Source organism: Phalacrocorax aristotelis, chromosome W, assembly GCF_949628215.1.
Source record: "Phalacrocorax aristotelis chromosome W, bGulAri2.1, whole genome shotgun sequence".
NCBI classification, from domain to species: Eukaryota; Metazoa; Chordata; class Aves; order Suliformes; family Phalacrocoracidae; genus Phalacrocorax; species Phalacrocorax aristotelis.
Genome location: NC_134310.1, coordinates 3106280 through 3125808, shown reverse-complemented (window position 1 = coordinate 3125808; position 19529 = coordinate 3106280). Strand labels below are relative to the sequence as shown.

General features: G+C 47.5%; 1 protein-coding gene across 1 annotated transcript; it reads right to left on the bottom strand.

Moving 5' to 3' along the window:
* Positions 1 to 216: 216 nt before the first annotated feature.
* On the bottom strand, positions 217 to 17889 carry MEX3C (mex-3 RNA binding family member C). The gene is made up of 2 exons (XM_075078107.1): positions 17067 to 17889; positions 217 to 3357 (listed from the first exon to the last, which is right to left on the bottom strand). Exons 1-2 carry the CDS (start codon positions 17689 to 17691, stop codon positions 2132 to 2134), a joined length of 1851 nt encoding a protein of 616 aa, XP_074934208.1. The 5' UTR covers positions 17692 to 17889; the 3' UTR covers positions 217 to 2131.
* Positions 17890 to 19529: the final 1640 nt, after the last annotated feature.

The following is a 19529-nucleotide window of genomic DNA, read 5'->3' as shown; positions in this document are numbered from 1 at the left end:
CGGAAGGGCACAGGTTACTTTTTAAAGGCAGCGATTAATGGAAAAACCAGATTCTTTGCACATGAGGTCACGCAGCCACACCAGAGTCAGGGCCCTGGTGTCTTAAAGCCCCTTTGTGGGTGGAGGGGTTGGAGGGAAGGGAGGAGGGATGTCAGCCAGCCCCAGCCTCCGTGGGCTGCTCCGAGTGACAACCATGAAGACAGCAAAACATTCAAGTTAATGGAAACAAGTCTTTATTAAGTAACTTTTAATATCAGAAAAATAAAACTCTTATAATTCTCTTTACAGCAAATATATAATATCAGTGCTTTGGCCATCATAAGTTAAAGGCCCTTTATCATAAAATATATGGTTTTTAAACTTTACTCAAATTGAATTTATAATCCCTATGACCTCCCTACATATACATAACAAAAAGTGTAGTAAAATTAGCAAATACTAAACTATATCGATAGTTTATCATTCTTAGTTCGTGGTTTATAGAAACGGTACACGCACCTAATGTCTGTCGATTCCTTGGCTTATTAGTTGCGGTGTACGATGCAATAAAATACAAAATACATGCTCGGTGAACGTTCGTTCGTATCTACAAGCCTGCAGCTAGAGATTAGGTTTCAATACTGACATGTAACTACCCTACAAGCAATCATAGCATTAAAGTTATGCAGTACATAATATGCCGTCAAGGCAACTCTTATACTCAAAATCATAAAATAAAAACCGTTATTTGTAAACTTTTATACGAAATGTAACTCTTCAAGTGGAAATAAAAAATAAAATTTTCTGTATATTTACTAGTTCAATACACATAGAATTTTTTTTGTTATACTGAGAAAAAAGCTTTTGCCTTTGTCTTGGGAAAATAATGCTTCAAAAAAAAAATTAGAAAAATCCACCAGAACTCCGCTTTTGTGTCTTTTTTTTTTTGTTTGTTTTTGTTGTTTTAATATATGCCAGCACAGATTTGGGAACGTACTGAGGATGAAAAATCTCGAAACATCCACAGGCTGAAATGTAAGAAGCGCATTCAAAACCACCTTTTTTTCCCTCCTCCTTATGATTGGAAAGACGGTTTTTGAAATGAAGTAAACTGATTGCAGGGCCACTGTCCCAGCTGCTGTCACGAATAACACAAGGGCACGTACAACAACTCCCCCTTTTTCCTTTTCCTTACTAAAAATAAAATATGTATTTATATATGTGCAAGACAAATATGGACTGAACATAAAAATGCTTCACATTTTGAACTAAATACTCTCTAAAAATGTAATTTAAGAACAGACTAACGAACGGAATGTCAGCATCCTCACTATCAGTCGAAGTATGTGCACCCCAAAGCCCTCGCTGAAACGGGATGAAGCCAGCCAGACTTTTTCCCACGTTACATTAAGAAAAGCAGTGGGTACGAATTCGCAAATCGAGATGTTCCTGATCCTCTGAACGTGCTGCCCTTGATCAGGCACAACAGAGGTGCGTCGGGCACCCTCTCCCCCCCCCGCCCCGCGTAATTTATCATCTGAACCTGCCAACAACATCATCCATTTCAATAAATCAAACTGTACTTTAAAAAAAAAAGGGTACTTGCAATGCTGAAGAATTAGGCGTAAGTTGTCACAGAAAGCAAAAAATAATTTCCCCAAACCTGTTTTTCAAAACTGGCAGTGTAAAGAAGGCAGCATTGGAAGTTGTCTGATATAGCGGTAATGCCACAAACCCTCCCCGGCAGACGAGTACTTCTGCGTTTAGGCGACGGAGGTTCGCTGCTGCCAGCACACAGGAGCCAAACGCTTAACAGAGATCCTTTAGAAAGCCTGGGAAATTTGTTTTGTTCTTTTTTTTTTTTCTTTCAGTTGCGTAACTGATGAAAGCTCACCCTCGCTGTGCCGTAACATGGCAGCAGACGCATCTCCGCTAAGACGTGCCATCTGCTTACGCTGAACCGGACAGAGACCACCTAGGTGTAGTGTTACCGTAGCAGCCTTTTGAGAAAGTAGAAATTTATTAACAACTTCAGCCTAATCCCAAGAAAGCCCAACAGTCAGAATTCATTAGGAAGTTTACTAGAGGGTACCATTACACCCATGCCTTTAGGAGTTTTAAAAAGTCCATATATAATAGTATCTATATATATTTAAGAGTGAATTTGGATTGCCTGAGTAACAGCTGTCTGGCAAACGGGACACGATGGCGTCTCCTTTTCACAGATTTTGTTGGCACACTCCATGCAGAAGAGGTTGTGGCCACAGGGGACCAGGGCCGCAACGACTTCGCTCTCGAAGCAGATCACGCAGTCGTGCTTCCGCCTCGACTCGGGGGGCGAGCTGGACGTGGAGCCGCCGTTGGAAGAGGAATAACTGTTGGTACCATTGGAGAAAGCGGGGATGTATATGGGAAGGCCCGTTTGGTGGCCGGTGCTAGGTGGGTCGCTCCTCACTCTCCTAGCCAGCGGGTGATCCAGACTTTCTGGAAACGTGGGCGACAGGCGAGGAGTAGATGGCTGGCTCCCTCGGCACTGAGGCTTGGCGTTACTAGCAGGGTCACTACCAAAGCCAGAGAGCGGGTTTACAGGTTCAAAAGGGGTCCAAATGGTTTGGGAAGGCGTCGGTAAGGAGTCATACGCGGGAGAATCGACGGCGAGGTCTTCTGTACCCACCGAAGGCAGCGTTTCTCCAAACCAGAAGTTGCCTGTGCTAAATGGACTCGTTGGGCTGAAGTCAGCCAATCTATTGCTTCCAAAATAGGAATCTGTGGAGCCGCTTCCCAAGGAGCTGGAGCTGTCATTCCTATAATTAGAAATCATTCTGGTGCGGCTAGGAGGGACAGGATTAGAAGCGAGCCACGCAGATCCGAGAGTGCCTCCTTCAAAGCTCACATCCGTACCGTTGTAATGGAAATCGTTCTCTTCGTTCAGCTCGACGTAGTTGCCGGTACGCATGGCTATATGCATCTCGATCTCCTCGCGCGCGCGGTCGACGTTTTCGGGCATTCCCGTGACTTCGAAGACAGGCTCCTTGTCTCTGCTGGGAGTGACTATGTAGGTGTGGGTCTGCTGCTGAATTCTTTTGATTGTAGCTCCTTTCGGTCCAACCACTAGCCCAACTACACGGTAAGGCACCCTGACTTGGACTGTCGTCTGACCCGGCAGGTTGGGGGTACACGGCAAGCCTCCCAGGGCAGGGCCGTTCTTGTTGCGCGACGCTCTGATCATGGAGAAGTGTTCAGCAGCTGAGAGAATTTCCCTTTTGGCCATGGCTACGTCCTCTTTTCGTCCAGTGACAACGAAGATGGGTTCTTCTCCACGAACAGGGGTCTTAATGTAAGTATTTGTCTTGGCCCTTAGTGCTTTTATTTTGCAACCTGTTTAAAGGAAACACATGCGAGTTTAGCAAGACGTCTAAGTTTAGAAAGCCACAAGAAAGCCATCTATTTTAAGCTGCTTGAGAGTTTCAAGAAACTGTAGGGTGAAACCAGAAGCAGCTGTTTTTATCTGTGGAAGCCACACGAGAGAAAGCGGTAACAACTTCTACCTATTATTTCCGAACAGACCTCTGACTCTTACAGCCACAAACTATTTTTGCAACGTTTCTTGGGCTGGTTTAGCCCAACCTCTCCCCAGTTGCTATTAGACAGCAAATAAACATGAATGGCTTTTTCGCTGTGACAGCCACATTCACGGTTGTCCCGTAAATACTGGTAGGGTTTTATTTTTTCCATTGATTGGGTAGCCTTCAGTTATTTCTAAGATCCTGCAAAAGGAGTAAAGGCGCACACATACACACACTTAAATCTGCTGATACATTGCCCTTTCACTGACAAGCATGACCTAAAAGCAAATTAAACATTTACAAGCGAGAGAAGGGTTGGTACCACAACCTGTGTAGGATATAGATAAAATTATTGATTTACTGAGAACTCCTAATTTGCTTCCTGTTATCAATAAGTGTTATTTAAACCTTACTCTTCCCCGTGGGATGAAGGAGCCACTCCTTGAACTGTCAAGTAGGAGTTCAAGCAGCTTGTTGCATGTAAAAAAGCCTTACTATGTAACACTGCATGCCTATGCAGAATTTCTCTCGTTAACTGGGTAAATACAGCCTGGAAGAGAAGCAAAGAGTTAACGGAACATTTGTCTTTGATTTTCAGGGCCTGAATTATAAAGTTTGCTAGGACACAGTGGCGGCAGGGTCTTTCCTAAGATGCTTAGGGCGTTTTGGCATGGTGCCTACAGAAGCACCTTTTACCCATCACAGGACCAGAAAAGCAGGCAGTGAGGAATGAAGACACACAAGCAGGTCTACGACATGCAAGAGGGTCTACTGGATTCAGCCTCAACTGAGTTTAGCCTATATTAAAACAGGTTCAAAAGCACATCGCACTAGATGTCATTTTAATAAGCGAACTTCATCTTGAAACAACTATCAGCAACATTTGCAGATCAAGTGTTTTAAGCATCATTTCACTTGCACAGTGAAATTTGTTCCCATTTTCCTCATTTACTTTAATTATCTCGTAACTGTCTGGGTACACGGAATAGTCTCTTGAAATAGTGTTTTGTCAGTCCCTTGCACCCGAGATACCACGAGCGATAATGATTTTACAGACAGAAAGCCACTCAAAGATGCACTTTATTCAGAACTATCTACTAATAAAATAGCAAATATGCAGATGCTGGCTGGAATAGAGGGAAGGGGAAAAAAGCTTCTTCTCGCAGGGCCCCTGCACACAGCAAGGACAGCGAACACAACAGCCCTTTGTTTCCAGGACACAGCTGGAGAGGAAGTTCATTATCTTCAACAGCTCGTCAGGAGGGCTGTCGGAGGCCCTACCTCCACCAGAACGTGCACGGAGGAACACGGGAGGGCTCCCGCAAGGGAAGGAGTGAGGCAGATCTGCACAAAGGAGGGGGTGCAGACCCCAGAGCCGAACAAGAAGTTCGGCACGAAGAGCAAATATCTGCAGGAGAGAACAAACCCGTAAGCCTCAACCTCCCAACTACAGCCCACCGAGAAGGGCACTAGCGCTCTGCTGGATAAAAAGGGACAACACAGGTGTGATACGCTTTATGGAAGAAGGGAAGCGCGCGTCCCTCGGAGCCACACCATCTCCCCGCTCGTAACAGACAGCGGCACCTCACGCCAGCAACTCGCCTTTCCTCCCTCCATCTCTTCGTTTGCATTTCTCCCTGTAAGTCAATCTGCTCGCCCGCTCCATCACAGTTACTTGGAAAATACGGTGGGCCCAAACCTTAAACCCCCAAGGATCCCCCAAAATGGTGCTGCTGAAGTTTTCACTCCAACCAAGGCCTCTTTACTGGAACACCTAAAACCAAAGTCAGCCTCCTGGTGCATATCCATTATTCTCCAATTTACACAAATTAATTTACTCCATTCCACCCAAGTATTTATTCTTATTTCCTAGAAATTAGAGGCAGCATCTAAAAGTACTCTGAGTGTCTAGCATAAGTTCTCTATATAAAAAAATATATATAATTCATTATTATATACCACAATTCAGAGCCTACTTAATTCTAGTTTCCAAAGTGCCTCACCAATTCTTACAGGTTACATTTTAGACAAGATTTTCCTGATGTTCTAAAACTCAAATCAAGTTGGAAGTCTGCAGCTTCGGCTCCATTCCCCATTTCAGCTGCGACCTCCAAGCGTGCATCGCCAGAGCCACGTTTCCAGACCACTCCGGTGCGAAGAAAAGCCCTCCCACCTTTCTTCCTCAGGCTGCAGAACGGCACAGACCAAGGTGGGCTGAGCCTTTCTTTTAAGGTACGAGTCCCATACTTAGAAAGCAGAGGCCGAACGCTGCCTCGACTCCCTGCAGCGATAGAACAAGTCTTGTGAAGATCAGAAAGCTGGCTTCAGTGGAAAGCTGACCCCACAGACCGTCGAGGTCAACTCTCAAAACTTTGCCTGAGAAGTTAGAAAGAACTGAAGAAAGGCGCCACATACAAAAGCAGAGATTTCTGAATGACTCAGTCAATACCCCTTGGGTCTTGTCTGCAAGGAGCGCTGGAAAACCCCACAACAGTCATGTCGAAACGCATGGTCAGTAGCCCATTATACCACACACCAGCAGGATGATCTTTCTATTTGCTTTTACTCAGCAGTTCTGGTTTCCTACCCTCCTCCATTAGTCGCTACCGAGGCAAGGATACGAAGCACGGCTGATCCCATCCCCTCTCCCATAATTCACGGCATCACTGCGCCCACGATGACACAAGGTCGGTCAGCTATGAAGTCATGCAGCTGAGGGATGAATCAAGAAGTTTCCCAATCTCCTGAGCTTACACACAAAAAGACAAAGGAAGGAAAAAAAAAATACACCACCCCACACTTCTGCAATAAATCATCAGGTCGTTGCATCCAAGTTTTTGAAGTACAGAGACAAAAAAGCCTGAAGAGGGGACTTCTAGTCTTGAAATTCAATTTAATCGAACTTTTTAAAGTCACTTTAGTTTTGGTATAATGGAAGTCTATTTGATACAAGTTACCGTGCTTGGTTCAGCGGTATGTGCATTCCTACGCAGCGCACTCAGCCATACGCACATACTGACATAAAGCCAACCCGTTAGCTTTACTTTCATTTAGGTACAGATTTAGCACTTGCCTGCCGAGGCACCCGACGAGGAGCCAAGCCCGTACTGAGCCCTGCAGGCAGCGTTCATCCTGCCTTTGCTGATTTACATCACCCTTCTTAAGCCTCCTCCCTGTTTTTCCCTTAAAGGGATTATTTGACTGAACATTTTAAACATGCTACGAATGTTATACTCCCCAGGAAACTTAAGGATTGCTCTGAAGGAACGGTTTACCTCATACGCTACTGATTTTAAATGATCAAACACTTCCTTACTAAAAAAAAGGTCGTAGGAAAACAGATTTTTCTTTTCCCCTTAAAGTAAGAGTTAAGCACAGCTGCCGCAGCACCCGCCGTCCTCACCCATCACACAGACAGCTCAGCCTTCACTCAGGCTTTCACCTTTCATCACCCCAAACAGGACGAGATACATCAACCCCGGTCTCAGGCCATTCCCTCCACGAGGGAAACTCCCCAGCAGAGCCAAGTGACCGCAGCGAGAGCCCCACGCCCACCCGCCTCGTGCCGACCTGCTGCCGCGAGCCAAGAGCCGCCCGAGAGAGCATCCCACGGGCGACTCCTCTGCACGGCCCAGGAGAAAACCGGTGCCTTCCCCCTGTTTCTTTCTCCTGCTGAATTCACCTTGATGCCGCAGACTGGGAATGGGGCAAGGACTGATTTACAGATGAGGATCTCTTCGTTGCGTGGTCTCTTCCAAAGAGGGAAGGGAGTCCTTCACGCTTCCGAGTACCAACGCTAGCAAAAGGCAGCCTGCCAAAGCAGGGACACATACCTCATACCCACCTTCCTCCTGCAGCTCTTGCCCAGCACTGGGAAACCGAGGTCCAGGCTGCAAGAGGAGCGAGCAGGGTGAAGCTGCATTAGCCCCAACTCATCTCTCACGCATGAGGCAGGGCTGATGAGCCGCCCTGACCGAACCTGGCACCCTCCAGCTTGTCCCCCCTGAGCAAGGCAAAAAACACTCCGCAGGCAAAGCTGAGATCTCACGGACTGACCTCCGCAGCGCTCTGTAGCACTAAAGAGAAAGCCGTAGTTCACAAGAATATTGTTCAGTAGCCTAGCTGTTATCTGATGAAAGGCAATAATGTATTACAGCCTCCGCCCTGAATACGGTCTTTAGCAGTCTGACCACTGACTTTGTGCTGACGCCAAGTAAGGAGGCAGGGACAGAGTCACGAGTGACATCAACCTGGAACCAAGAGCTGTTAGCAGAGCCGTGGCTAATTCCTTGCCTAGAAAGTAAGGGCAGGGTCTGGGAAGTCCCTGCAGACCTGCAGGGGATGGCACAGCATCGCCGGGCACGCCAAGGAGAGAGGAGGCCGCACAGGGATTTGTTTTCTATGAACCTGCGACTTTTGTGTACAGACACAGCTTTAAAGGTAGAGCCAGTAAAGCTGGCACGGCCCTCGTTCCATTGCTAGGTTGCCACAGGCTTTTAATTGGAAAGTGAGAACTCCTGCGGCTAAAGTAACACAGGATTTGCAGGGACTGGACGTACCGTAAGGCTGCTGGGTCTGCAGAGCATAACACTGCCCACCTGATTAACAAACAAAAGAAAAATTCATCTCCTTCATTAAGAAGGACTGCTCTACATATTTTTCAGAAGAGCTGTTCATTCCCACTGGTGGCACAAGCTACATTCTTTCGCTTAAACGTAGAGTGCTTCCTGTCAGCTGTGACACGGCTAAAAATATCTATCCAGTTTGTGATTATACAGTAGAAAACTGATATATGCCCCATTTATTAAGCAGAGATGAAGCTGCACTGGGACAGAAAATTAAATCCTCAGTTGTTTAATGGTTAAGCCTCCTTAAGCAGGCTGGTTACACAAGAAAATTAAGACCAGAACGTGTTTGGCACTTTGGTGGGTTATTAAAGTCATATGAAATACTACCTGTTGTCTGGTCAGTTGGTAGACTGGTTACTATTGCCTTTCACCAAAGATCAATTAATTCACCCCACACCCTGTTTTAATTCACAGACTGGAGAATTTCAACCTGACAACTGTTTTTCATCTGGCTGTTGAATACAGTTAGTTGATGCAAGGGAGATGAAGAAAGGAATTTTTCTGCGCTTGCAAAAGATGCTGATCTGCACAAAAACCTAGCTCTACGTACTCAGGAAGCCATTCATCACCCCTCCGGCATTTCGATTTTAGGAATGAAGGTTGTAAAAATACTGCTTTTAATTTTAAACCATTTTAAGAGGCAGCCTAAACACGGATAAGAATTACCAGACAGCATTTTCTGAAAGCGAGCTTTCATTTATTGTTATTCAGCCTTCTCTACAGGCAGAGGTAAGCTGAGAGACCTCATCACAGAGCACAGCATCCATCCCGAATACAGGACTAGAGCAACCACCAACAGCTTTATAAGCTCCCCATTAGCATTCTATAGCACAGATAATAGTCTGATCACTATTTGGGTTAATTAGCCGGTAAGATTAGGGCTCCCGTGTGACAACCAGACACGATACATGCCAGAGAGCTAACAAATACGAACACACCGAGAGATGGGCGCAGCTTGCAGCTGGGATTTGCTCAAGCTCACAGGGCAAGCCGCTGGCAGGTTTGGAACCAGAAAAGGAGAGTCCCCGAAGAAGAGAGCAGGCTAAATGCTTAAACGGGGGCACAGGTATCAGCAGATTTTAAGGAACAGTTGTTTTGTTCATCACCTAACAAACCAAAGCAATCTCCTCCCTGGTGGTACCCAAGGCACGGTTCCTTGGAGATGGCCACATGGAGCCCACACGCAGAGTTGTGAGATTAACATCCCTGGGCAAAAGCTTTCCCTGCGGGCTCCCCAAGCACTAGTACACGCTCCTGCCCTTCATCAGGTTGTTTTTTTAGAGGAAGTTTTCTATTTATCACAGTAGAGATACTTCAACATGAGAACCCACCAAGCTGAGCTTCTCCAATTTACAGTCCAAAACACAATACTGATACCATTGCGACCCAAAACTTGGGAACAAAGTTCCATGGCTCCAAAGCTCCAGAGCATGGCTGTATCAATGGTTTCAGACAACGGCTGTACCTCAGAAGCGCTATACAAGGGTAATGACCATCTTTAACTACAACAGCACTCCAGTAAGCAATGCTACAAGTAGATACATCAGTGACTAGTGTAGAAGAGAAAGAAAAACTCAACTGACAGCCACTCTTGAGAAAGTTATTCCAAGAGGAGGAAAGATGACATACAGGTCTTTCAAGAACAATAAAAATTAGAGCATTTTATACCGAAGACAGCCTCCTGACCCCATCATTAACTTACCACTGCAATCAAAGGCTTTTAGTTACGCTGCAGTTACCAAACCCCTGTGCCTGCTTGTGGAACATTTCAATACGACTCACGCTATATATAGCGACCGAGATTGCTCCCATTATAATTCCATCACGCTTACCTATTTCTGAGGAACAACTGACCACTTATTTCGCTTTGTATTTTTTTTTTTATGTGTACGAATGTGAAGATGATACATGAATTTCCTACTTGCCATCACTCAGCTAGAACTGCAGAAGGGTTTTTAAGCAAGATACTTTCCAGACGAGCACTTCAAGCTTGAGCGCACTAGACACTGGAGCCGTGCAGGCTTGTCGAGGTACCAGGATGGACAACCTGGAGATCTCAAGTACCAAAAGTCAAGGAATCACGACCAGCCACTCAGTTCTGTCAGGCCACAGGGAGCAGGACTTCGTTTGGCACTACTGCTGCCAAGCTAGCAGATGGGAGAAGAGGGGGGCTTTAGGGATTACATTGGAGAAAGCTTCCCAAAGGAAAACTCCTCACAAGCGCTTGGGGACATTCCCTCTTCTGGAAAACAAAAGCCCTGGTTCAAGAACCACATACAAACTCTCTAATAAAGATTTCTTAGGTATGTATCAATTTATCAATCGATTTATATATCAATCCAGTACCGAATGAAGTAGTCAGCCCGCACACCGTTTCCTCCTGTATGTCAGGCTGGGCCAATCTGTCACATCAGCAATCTCACTCCAATTCCCAAGACAGATGGCAACCCAGTAAACAAGTTACACACAGCAGAAGAGCCAGAGGGCAGCAACTTGTATTATTAATTACTTGCCCTACTGCAGCGCCACAACTCAGGTAGCAGCTGCTGAGCAAAATTAGAAAGATGTAGTAGTAGAAAAGCAATAGTTATGAAAGGGAGCACGTCCAACAAAGCAGCTACAGGGAAAAAAGGTTGTTTTCATTAAGACCATTGATCTGGTGAATGAAAGAGATCAGTGCGAGCAACAGCGTTGGGACACCTGACCCGCACAAGGATATTAAAAGATTCAAGATGCCACACACCATGCGAAAGTGGCCAATAAAAGAAAATTGGAAAAAAAAAATCCCCACAAAAAGAACCCACACAAACCTTCACCTACACCAAATCCCCGATTCAAAAGTGCTGCTAGGCCTGGGGTTTTGTACACAAAATTCCACAGTATATTATCAAATGTAAGATGAACTAGAACGTAAAGAGTAAGAGATACTGTGTCTTTGTTCGAAGGAGCAGAGCGCTTGGTGCAGACCGCAGGGTTACTGACTCACACCAGTGAGGGAAACTGAGATCTCGGGCGCTGGCGAGATCTCATGAACTTAAAGGAATACCTGAAAAAGAGAGAAAAGGAAGACATTCTTAAAGAGTAACTGAAATTGGAAATAAACACTCAGTTTAGAGCTTTTTGGCCTTTTCTTTTGATCAAGTAAGAATGTTCTAGTGCTCAGCAGGCTTTTTTTTTTGTTACAGCAAGTTTGCAACCCTATCCCCGTTAAATTTTTTTGCCTGCAGTGGGGGATTGGCCGTGCGTGGTGGAGGTATTGCATCAAAACCAAATTTAAGACTTTTGAGATACCCAACACTTTGTTTAGAACAAAGTTTCTCTTCCAGAAATTCAGTGTACTAGAAGAGAGAGTAACAGGGGCTAAGACATGGAAACACACAACATCTGCTGACTTTACTAACAGCTTAAAAAAAAAAATTCACCATTTTCTCATGCCAGGCAGGTTAATCCAGTGCAGTTCGGAAGCACTTTCATCAGGATTTCTCTTGTATGTGCACATTATAAACGTAAAAAAAACCCATACTCTCAGAACACAGCAATTTTACAAGAAAAACAAAATGAGCAGAGGATTAGAAATTAGCATTTTACGTCGCAAAGTTTGTATTATTTTAATAAGTTCAGCTTCATCCAAAAATCTTACTTATGCAGGTATTCGCTTCTGGTATTCATATGTTAAAATCTACAGAATTTCTGGCAGACTACGCAAAGAGAAAAAGCTCTCGAGTGTGTGCTGTGCTCGGTGCGCTTCCCACCCAACAAGCCAGACAAGAGCAGCATTTATGACCGAGGATTTATGATCCCAGCTGGAGAACCTGCACCCTTCCGACACACTTTGCAGCTTCAGTTGGATCTCTGCATAGCGCAAATGACAAACAGCAGAACTGAAATGGCGTTTGTTACGCAGTACCAGAGCAATCGGCCGCTGAAACTTCAGCAGCGATTTCAGACTGTGCCAGGCCACGGTATGCTCACGTGTTTCCGTTCCTGGAGTTCCAGGCTCCAAAAATGATGAGACTTCAGCTTCTCAGAAAAACAGCCTTTATATTGGATTTCAACAAATAGCTCAAGTTTTCTTTCCAGCTTTAGATCAAACCATTTACTATAGCATTTAATAACCTGCTTGTTATAGAAGATGGAATACAAAAAATATCTAAGTGTTACTGCCTTGTCAGCTTTCACTGAAACTAAGTTAGCTGAACCTGTGGTCTTTGCTGTCTGCGGCAATCGACTGACACAGGGATATGCGATAACTTAGTCATGCAAACGAAACTTATTCTTGAGAGTGGAAATCTTAAGCATCCAGTTTTAAAACCAACTATATGTATGCTTATGCTGACTACTTCTTACAGGTCAGCGATTAATAACCAGGCAAGGCAACATAGGTATCATCAGTAATTCAGCAACGTTATCATCACGACACACTGAGACATAAAACCAGGCATATAGTTCTTTTTGGAAGGCCTATAATTATCCTACCATAGGACATCTACGTACTGGCCTCTGCTAACGCAAGTATTTGCTCCTGGATTGTTTGAGCACTGTTTCCACCCTCTGCGAGTGATAGCTGTTGTTTTTATTTGGCTGTTCAGCTATGCTAGATAGTTATCAGCTACCAACTTATCAGAATTATTTTTTTCTGTTTCAAGTTACAGGACTATTTTAAGCAAAGCAATATTTTGCTCAAGAGCCCACTTTCAAAAGCAAAGAGCAAGAAGTCGTCCAAGATCATTAAATATGCATAAAACTGTTATTTTAGTTGCGAGGCTGTCTCATGCAAAGCAGATTTGTCATTATTGATTTAATCAGTGAAATGGGATGATATCATTCCTCTGCCTCTTACTCATCTGGGGTTTGGAGACTGCCCTGCCCGTTTCAAGTTCTGCAGCCATCATCTGAACTATTCTTACTGAAGAAAGAGAAGGGAGCATCGGGCTTTAGGGTTAAGTAGCTTCAACTCGAGCGATGTCTTCAGGAGAAAAAACTACCACTGTCTGCTTTACTGAGGATACAAACACTTGGAAAAAAATAATCACGTTACTTAGATACTCACAACACGGGAATGCATTAGGAAATATATTCCAGCAATTATTGTCTGAAGACAGTTAATACACTCAGGGATGCAGCATCTCTCTACAGGACCTACTTTTGTCCTTTCCAGCATCATTCAGGTTTTCTGTTTATGTCTTCAGACACCACCCCTCTTTTTGCATTATTCAAGAGAGCTTGTGGTTTTTTAGTGTGAAGAAAGTAGCGGGGGGGCACTGAAGACTCCTGAAACTTGGCAAATCCTTCTCAAGGCCCACCAGGCCACGACAGGGTTGCCACAGAAAATCATCATCCCCAACTTCACGATGGGAAACAGTTTTCAGGTGATCCACAGCAGCCTTTCCCAAGTCCTTCAGGTGATTTAGAGATTAAAACAAAACCTTCCAAGTTAGATCTCCAGAAGATTTTTAAAGTCTGGTTACATGCTTACATAATTTTGGGTATACGCCCTATGCCAGCTTTTCTCAGGCAAACAAGGCTACCTCCTCGGCAACGCGGCTTTCTTGATACTGCTTCTCAACAGCGCTTTCTCCAACCTTATTTTTTTTTAAAAAACCAATGCAACTTCGTGCATGCAGGATTTTTAGCTGCTGACAACAAAGGAAGTCACTCTTCTGATCAGCACGACGACTGGCCAACTTACCGAAGGTTGGATTCAACAGCTAGTTCAAATTCATACAGGAAGCCTGTACAATGCCATGAATGGAATCTAGTTTTCCTGGCTCCCAGTCACATGCCTTAACAAGAATAAAAGGATACAAATATCTTTTCCTTTGTTGTTCACCTTTGAGATTCTTCCACTTCAAAGATGACAAAGAATTGTATTACACTACCCTCCACCAGGGTCTGCCAGCTTCATTTTTTAAGGGGAAGGGGAATAAGAAGAGGCTGAGAACATTTAAGATTTAAAAAAACCCAAACACACACCAAACAAAACCAAGAAAAAAGGCACAAAACTCACCAGGTTTTAGAAAGACTAAAGGACTTTTTTTAAAAGCAGGAACACCTACTATTTGTAAAAAGAAAATCTTCCTTAAGCCTTTTCCAGTGATGTAAACGCTTCCAGCAGCAACACATTGAACTACTGTCACAGTAACCCAGCAGCCTCCACTGCAGCTTCACAAGAAAACCATAAACCACAAGGCACATTTCAGGCACTCCACACCTTCGGTAGCTGCGACATCCCACATCTGTGCACAGCTACCAGCGCAGATTCGGTAAGCGCAGCTACCCACGTGGGAACCAGCAATACAGCGACCCAGAGCGGGGCTGTGGGAGCACCACTTCACTGCCTCAAGTGCTATATTTATCTCTGAAACTTGCACATAGTTGGAAAAAAAAAAGCTAAATGCAAGCTCCGTAGGTTTTTGCTTGTTTACAGCTCTCTTAGAAATCAGGGGCTCCTTTGGTCGGATAAACAGTGTCTGGAGGTTCTCTCCTGTGCAAAAACTTAAATCTGGATAAAGAATAGTGTGGAATTCTGGTTATCATTACTCCTTCAGTTAGGGGGTTAGAGCTTACAACAAACACGCTTTCAGACACAGTAGTGAGGCCTCCAGCAAAGCCTAGATCAAACTCAGCATTCCTGGTATTTCAGAGCTGATGCTTTCAGGCTGCAGACATTTCAAGTTCTTTTTATACCTCACGATGACAGCAATAGAAAGAATATAAACCTAATCTTCCTGAAAATCCATCAGAAGTACCATTCCAACTGCATCGCCCTTACACAATTAGAGTATCGCAGCACAGAGGAGTCTGGCATAAAACTTAAGCTGAATCTGTCCAAGATAACGCAACCAGCTGGTTACGATGTCTGCTAGGAAGAAAATATGCAGCATCTTCATTCTGAGAGAGGGCAGAACAATTGGTGAAGGACCAGCCTTGCTCGAGGCAGACCAAGCTGTGCTACAGCCGGCCGATGACACTTCGCTGGGCTGGACCACAGACACATGCAAAGCAGGTGGATGAGGGAGCAGGAGCCTCTAGCCCATGCAATGAGCCGGCACAGCTCTGGGCCATAAAAGGAGATGAAAGAACTAGTATTTCTAAGAAATCTGACAAATATTTAGTGGAACTAATACAACTTACATAAGCTGGTCTCTAAGCCTCCTTTGAATGAATCTTTTGAAGGACCTCCTTAGGCAGAGCTTTCATGCAAGTATATTTGGTCATATATTTTTTTTTATCTCCCCCTCCACTCCTTCCTCTTTTGTAGCCTTAACTTTTTATTATACAATCCCTCCCCACTGAGGCTAAATATTTTATCACAAGCCAAACAGTGTGACATCAGATAAGAAATAAAAGCAGAAGCAGCAAATGAACTCTTCAAGAACAATGATCCTATTTTTATGCAAACACCATTATCTTGTTTTTAAGTGACTCAAACTACTGCAAAAAAGATACTACAGAGAACAATCCTGATCTGATGGAGAATAAACACAGCAGCCTAATCGGTCCTCGAAGCCCGATAGTTTGTATTTCTCTTTTAGAAGACTGTAGCAATAACTGTTTTCAGTTCTGTTTTCCACCTTCCCCCCCCTCCATCCCCAATGACACATGAGCAAAGTCTTAAGACATTCAAACACTCTTTCTTGGAAAAGATATTTTCTGCTTGAACAGAACAGGCTTGTCTGCATCAGAGGAAGCTACCTGCCAATTTCTGCAGCACAGCCCTTGGTTCTCCTTTGACACACCCAGCCAAAAACCCATCCTTGACTGTTAAAAGCCTCAAATAAATGTAGGAAGGGAAAACAAAAGTCTGCCTGAGCATCAGTACCCCATTGCTTCAGACCAGTTTTACCATTTCTTCCATATTCAGGGGGGGGGAAAAAAAAAGAGAAACAAAAGCCTAATTGACATAGAGGGACCAGACAGCACAACCCTTCGTTATCAGAGCCGATCCGCAGACGAGACACACCAACCCCAGACCAATAAAGAATAAAACAGAAAGGGAAGAGGAAGACAGTGGCAACTTCACTGTCTGCATTTCCACACCTCCACTTGACACCACTCAGCGCTTCTCTTGATATATAAAAAGTGCTTTTAAAACTAGGTTCACCACCGGCAAGCTGGCGCGAAACGTCATCTTTCTAACTCCTCCAAGCACCGCTCCCACGAGACCGCACGAAAGGCCGACAGCGAACGTGACATCACCGACGTGACCTTATCCTAACGGCGTAACAGAGACCCACGGAGCGTAGCAATAGCGATCAACAGGAAGCCACAACCCGAGCAGAAAGACAAGGGCTTTCACACAGAGGAGGGCTGCACGTGGCTCCTTTCTCCATCTCGCTGGCTCCCGAGGTCCCGCTTTGTCTCGGCGAGCACCGCGGGAGGCCGTAGGAACGGCGTCGGCCCTGTTCTGCAAGGCAAGCGAGTTAAAATCCTTCACACAAAGGTTTTTTTTTTTTTTTGTAAAACACGGTCTAAAGTTCCTACAGCAAAAAACAGCTTCTTACCAAAGACCGAAGCCTGTACCGACACCTACCTGTACACGACCAGCCTATCTGCTCGAACCAGGGATCAAGTCAGGGCTCGAATGAGGGCTCAAACTGACAATAAGCCAAGGCCTGAGCTAAGCCAGCGCTCGCTCTCGCCTCTTGGCTTCTCAAGCAGGGCCAGCCCGGTGCCCCGGCCCCAGCCGGCGCCTTGTCCCCCGTGGGGAGCCGGGGTTTGGGAGAAGAAAGGCAGGCCCGGTGGGGGGGGGCGGGGAGGCGAGAGGAGGCACCACCGGGGCGGGGGTCTCCTCCGAACCCAGGGGTCGGTGGGGAGAGGCCCGCCGCCATCCCCCGGGGGACAGGCGGGCAGGGGGGGCCCGGGGCGGGTTTGTCCCCGCTCCCCCACTCACCCTGCCGGCCCACGATCTCGGCCACATGCTCGGAGCTGGGCACCGGGACGCATTCGGTGGTGTTGACGCTCTTTCGACGGAGCAGCGCCGCCTGCTCGCCGTTGAGGCCCGCCGCCCCGCCGCCGCCGCCGTAGGCGTGGGACAGCATCGCCGCCATCATGCCCTGAGGATCCTCCGCCCCGCAGAGCGCCCCCGCCGCCGCCGCCGCCTCCCGCGCATCGAAGGAGGGCGAGAGCAGGACGGAGCCCAGCGCCGGCAGCAGCGGCAGCGGCCGGGAGGGCGAGGAGGGCGAGGAGAGCAGCAGCAGCGCGGCCGGGTCCTCCTCCTCCTCCTCGTCCTCCCCCGCCAGCAGCTCCTCCTCCAGCTCCAGGTCTCCCTCGTCCCCCGCCGCCTCCTCCTCCGCCCCGCCAGGCCCCGGCTCCCCGGGGGGGTCGGGCGGCGGCGCCAAGCCCGCCCGCCGCCGGGCCGCCCCTCCGCCGCCGGAGGAGGAGGGCAAGCCGCGATCGCGGAGGCCGAGGTCAGCGAGGCGCTGTTGGAGCAACAACAGCGGCGGGTGGGGAGGGAGGCGCGGCGGCTCAGCGGGCTCGGCGGCGGGGGAGGCCGCGGCGGCGCTACCGCTCGGCATGGCGGGGGAGGCGCTGCGGGCCTGGCCGGGCCAGGCCGAGCCGTGCTGAGCCGGGCCTAGCGGCGCGGGGCCGCCATGCCGCGGCGGGCACCGAGCGTGGCGGGCGCTGGGGCCGCGCTCCTCAGCGCGCCTTTTGTCCCATGGCGGCTCCCCTCGGCGGCGGCGGCGGCCGCGGGCGGCGGCGGCGGCGGCGGCGGAGGGGGGGCGGAGCGACGCGGCCCCGCCCCGCGCTCCCCGCCGCGCCATTGGGCGGAGGAGCCGGTTCCTGGGCGTGGCCGGCGGTGGGTGGGCGTGGCCGGCGGGAGGGCGGTGCAGCTGGGCGTCTGTGAGGGGAGGTGGTCGGGTCGTCCCGGGCTCCCATTCACCCTCCCTGGGGAAACGCTGCGAGTCCAAAAAAAGGCAAAAAAAACCCCAAATCAGGAGCCTTTCGTGGATGCCTTCCTTCCCTCGCATTTTTGCCGTGTCTTTCCCCGCTGAGGTGAAGGCTTTTTGATGCACGAACCTCACAAACATCAGAGCCGTGCCATCTTTCGTATCAACCCCTTGGAGTGTGTGTGTTGGAGTCACAGGTGAGCATTTTAAGGGAAAACATGAGGAAACTTGTTTCAAAATGTGATGTCACGAAGGGTCAGAAGTGAGACAGGTCTCCCTGACTCTGAGGTGAAGTGCTGAGCAGGGGGCAAAGAGCCCTAGCTCCCATCCCACGTGCCGGGGCAGAGAGCCTGAGGAGGAGCACAAGCAGAGGGTGACGTGATCCTTCACAAAAACAGACCAGAAAACAGTCTTCAAGAGGGGCCGTCAGGGTTGGTGGGAGCAGAGCAGGGTTGTTCTTGATCCAGTCAAGGAAAGCCACCTGCAAACGGTTGGAATCTGAACGTCGGAGCAAGAACTGGGGTTGTGCGGCTGCTTTCTGGAGGTGTCAACGCTGAGGAAAGGTGCTAGGGAAAAGTCCAAGTCCAGGTTAGAGGTGCCAGTGTTGTTCCCAGTGCTGGCAAAGAGAGATGGGGTTGGAGCATGGGCTGGCAGAGATGAAAAGTTCCGCATTCACCATGTAGCTGTGAGCTGGCAGGCAGCCACGAGATGCGAGAGGGACAGCAGATCTTTAGCTGGGGTAGAAAGGCAGAGGCCTGCAGGAGAAGGATCAGTCTCTGCACCATCGGCAAGGCGTGTAGATATTTCCATGATTTACTCTGCCACAGGTGGCTGATGGGCCCAGGAGAAGGAGGATGGGTCTGGCCAGCATGGCAAAGCCCGTAGGGTGCCGGGCTGGAAGACTTATGAAAAAAATCCAAGGTCTGAACCAGAGGAAAAGCTCTCCAGACTGCAGCAGCTGGACTCGGCGCATGTTGTTCTCAGCAGCCAGATGTCCACGTCATCACAATCACCAATGGTGTTAATTGGTGCCCAGGTGGATGCTGCTTGCAGCGAGACCAAAGTCCAAATTGCCTTGCTGTGACCGCTCCATCAGTGGGAGCCGATACTTGTCCTCAGAGGTCCTCGTTCCAGGTCAGAGCTGAGAAGAGCTCCTGGACCTCCGTGGAGATGCTCTCTAGGTCACCATGCTGGGGGCACAGCACCTGTGCTGGGCTCCAATCGTTTGTTTGGATGATGCGTTCCAGACGTGGGGCCTTTGTTTCTCCTTTTCAACTAGTAAATAGGTAAATGAACACAATAGCCCCTATATCTACTTGTGGAAAATACCTGTAAAAATGAGGATTAGAAAATTGCCTGCTGGAGCCTGTAGTCAAGACAAAAAGTATTCTTGGAAATATTTTTTGAGCAATAGGGGCTGGAAACATCATTCCAACATCGGGTCAGAGGTAACAGCCAAAAACCCT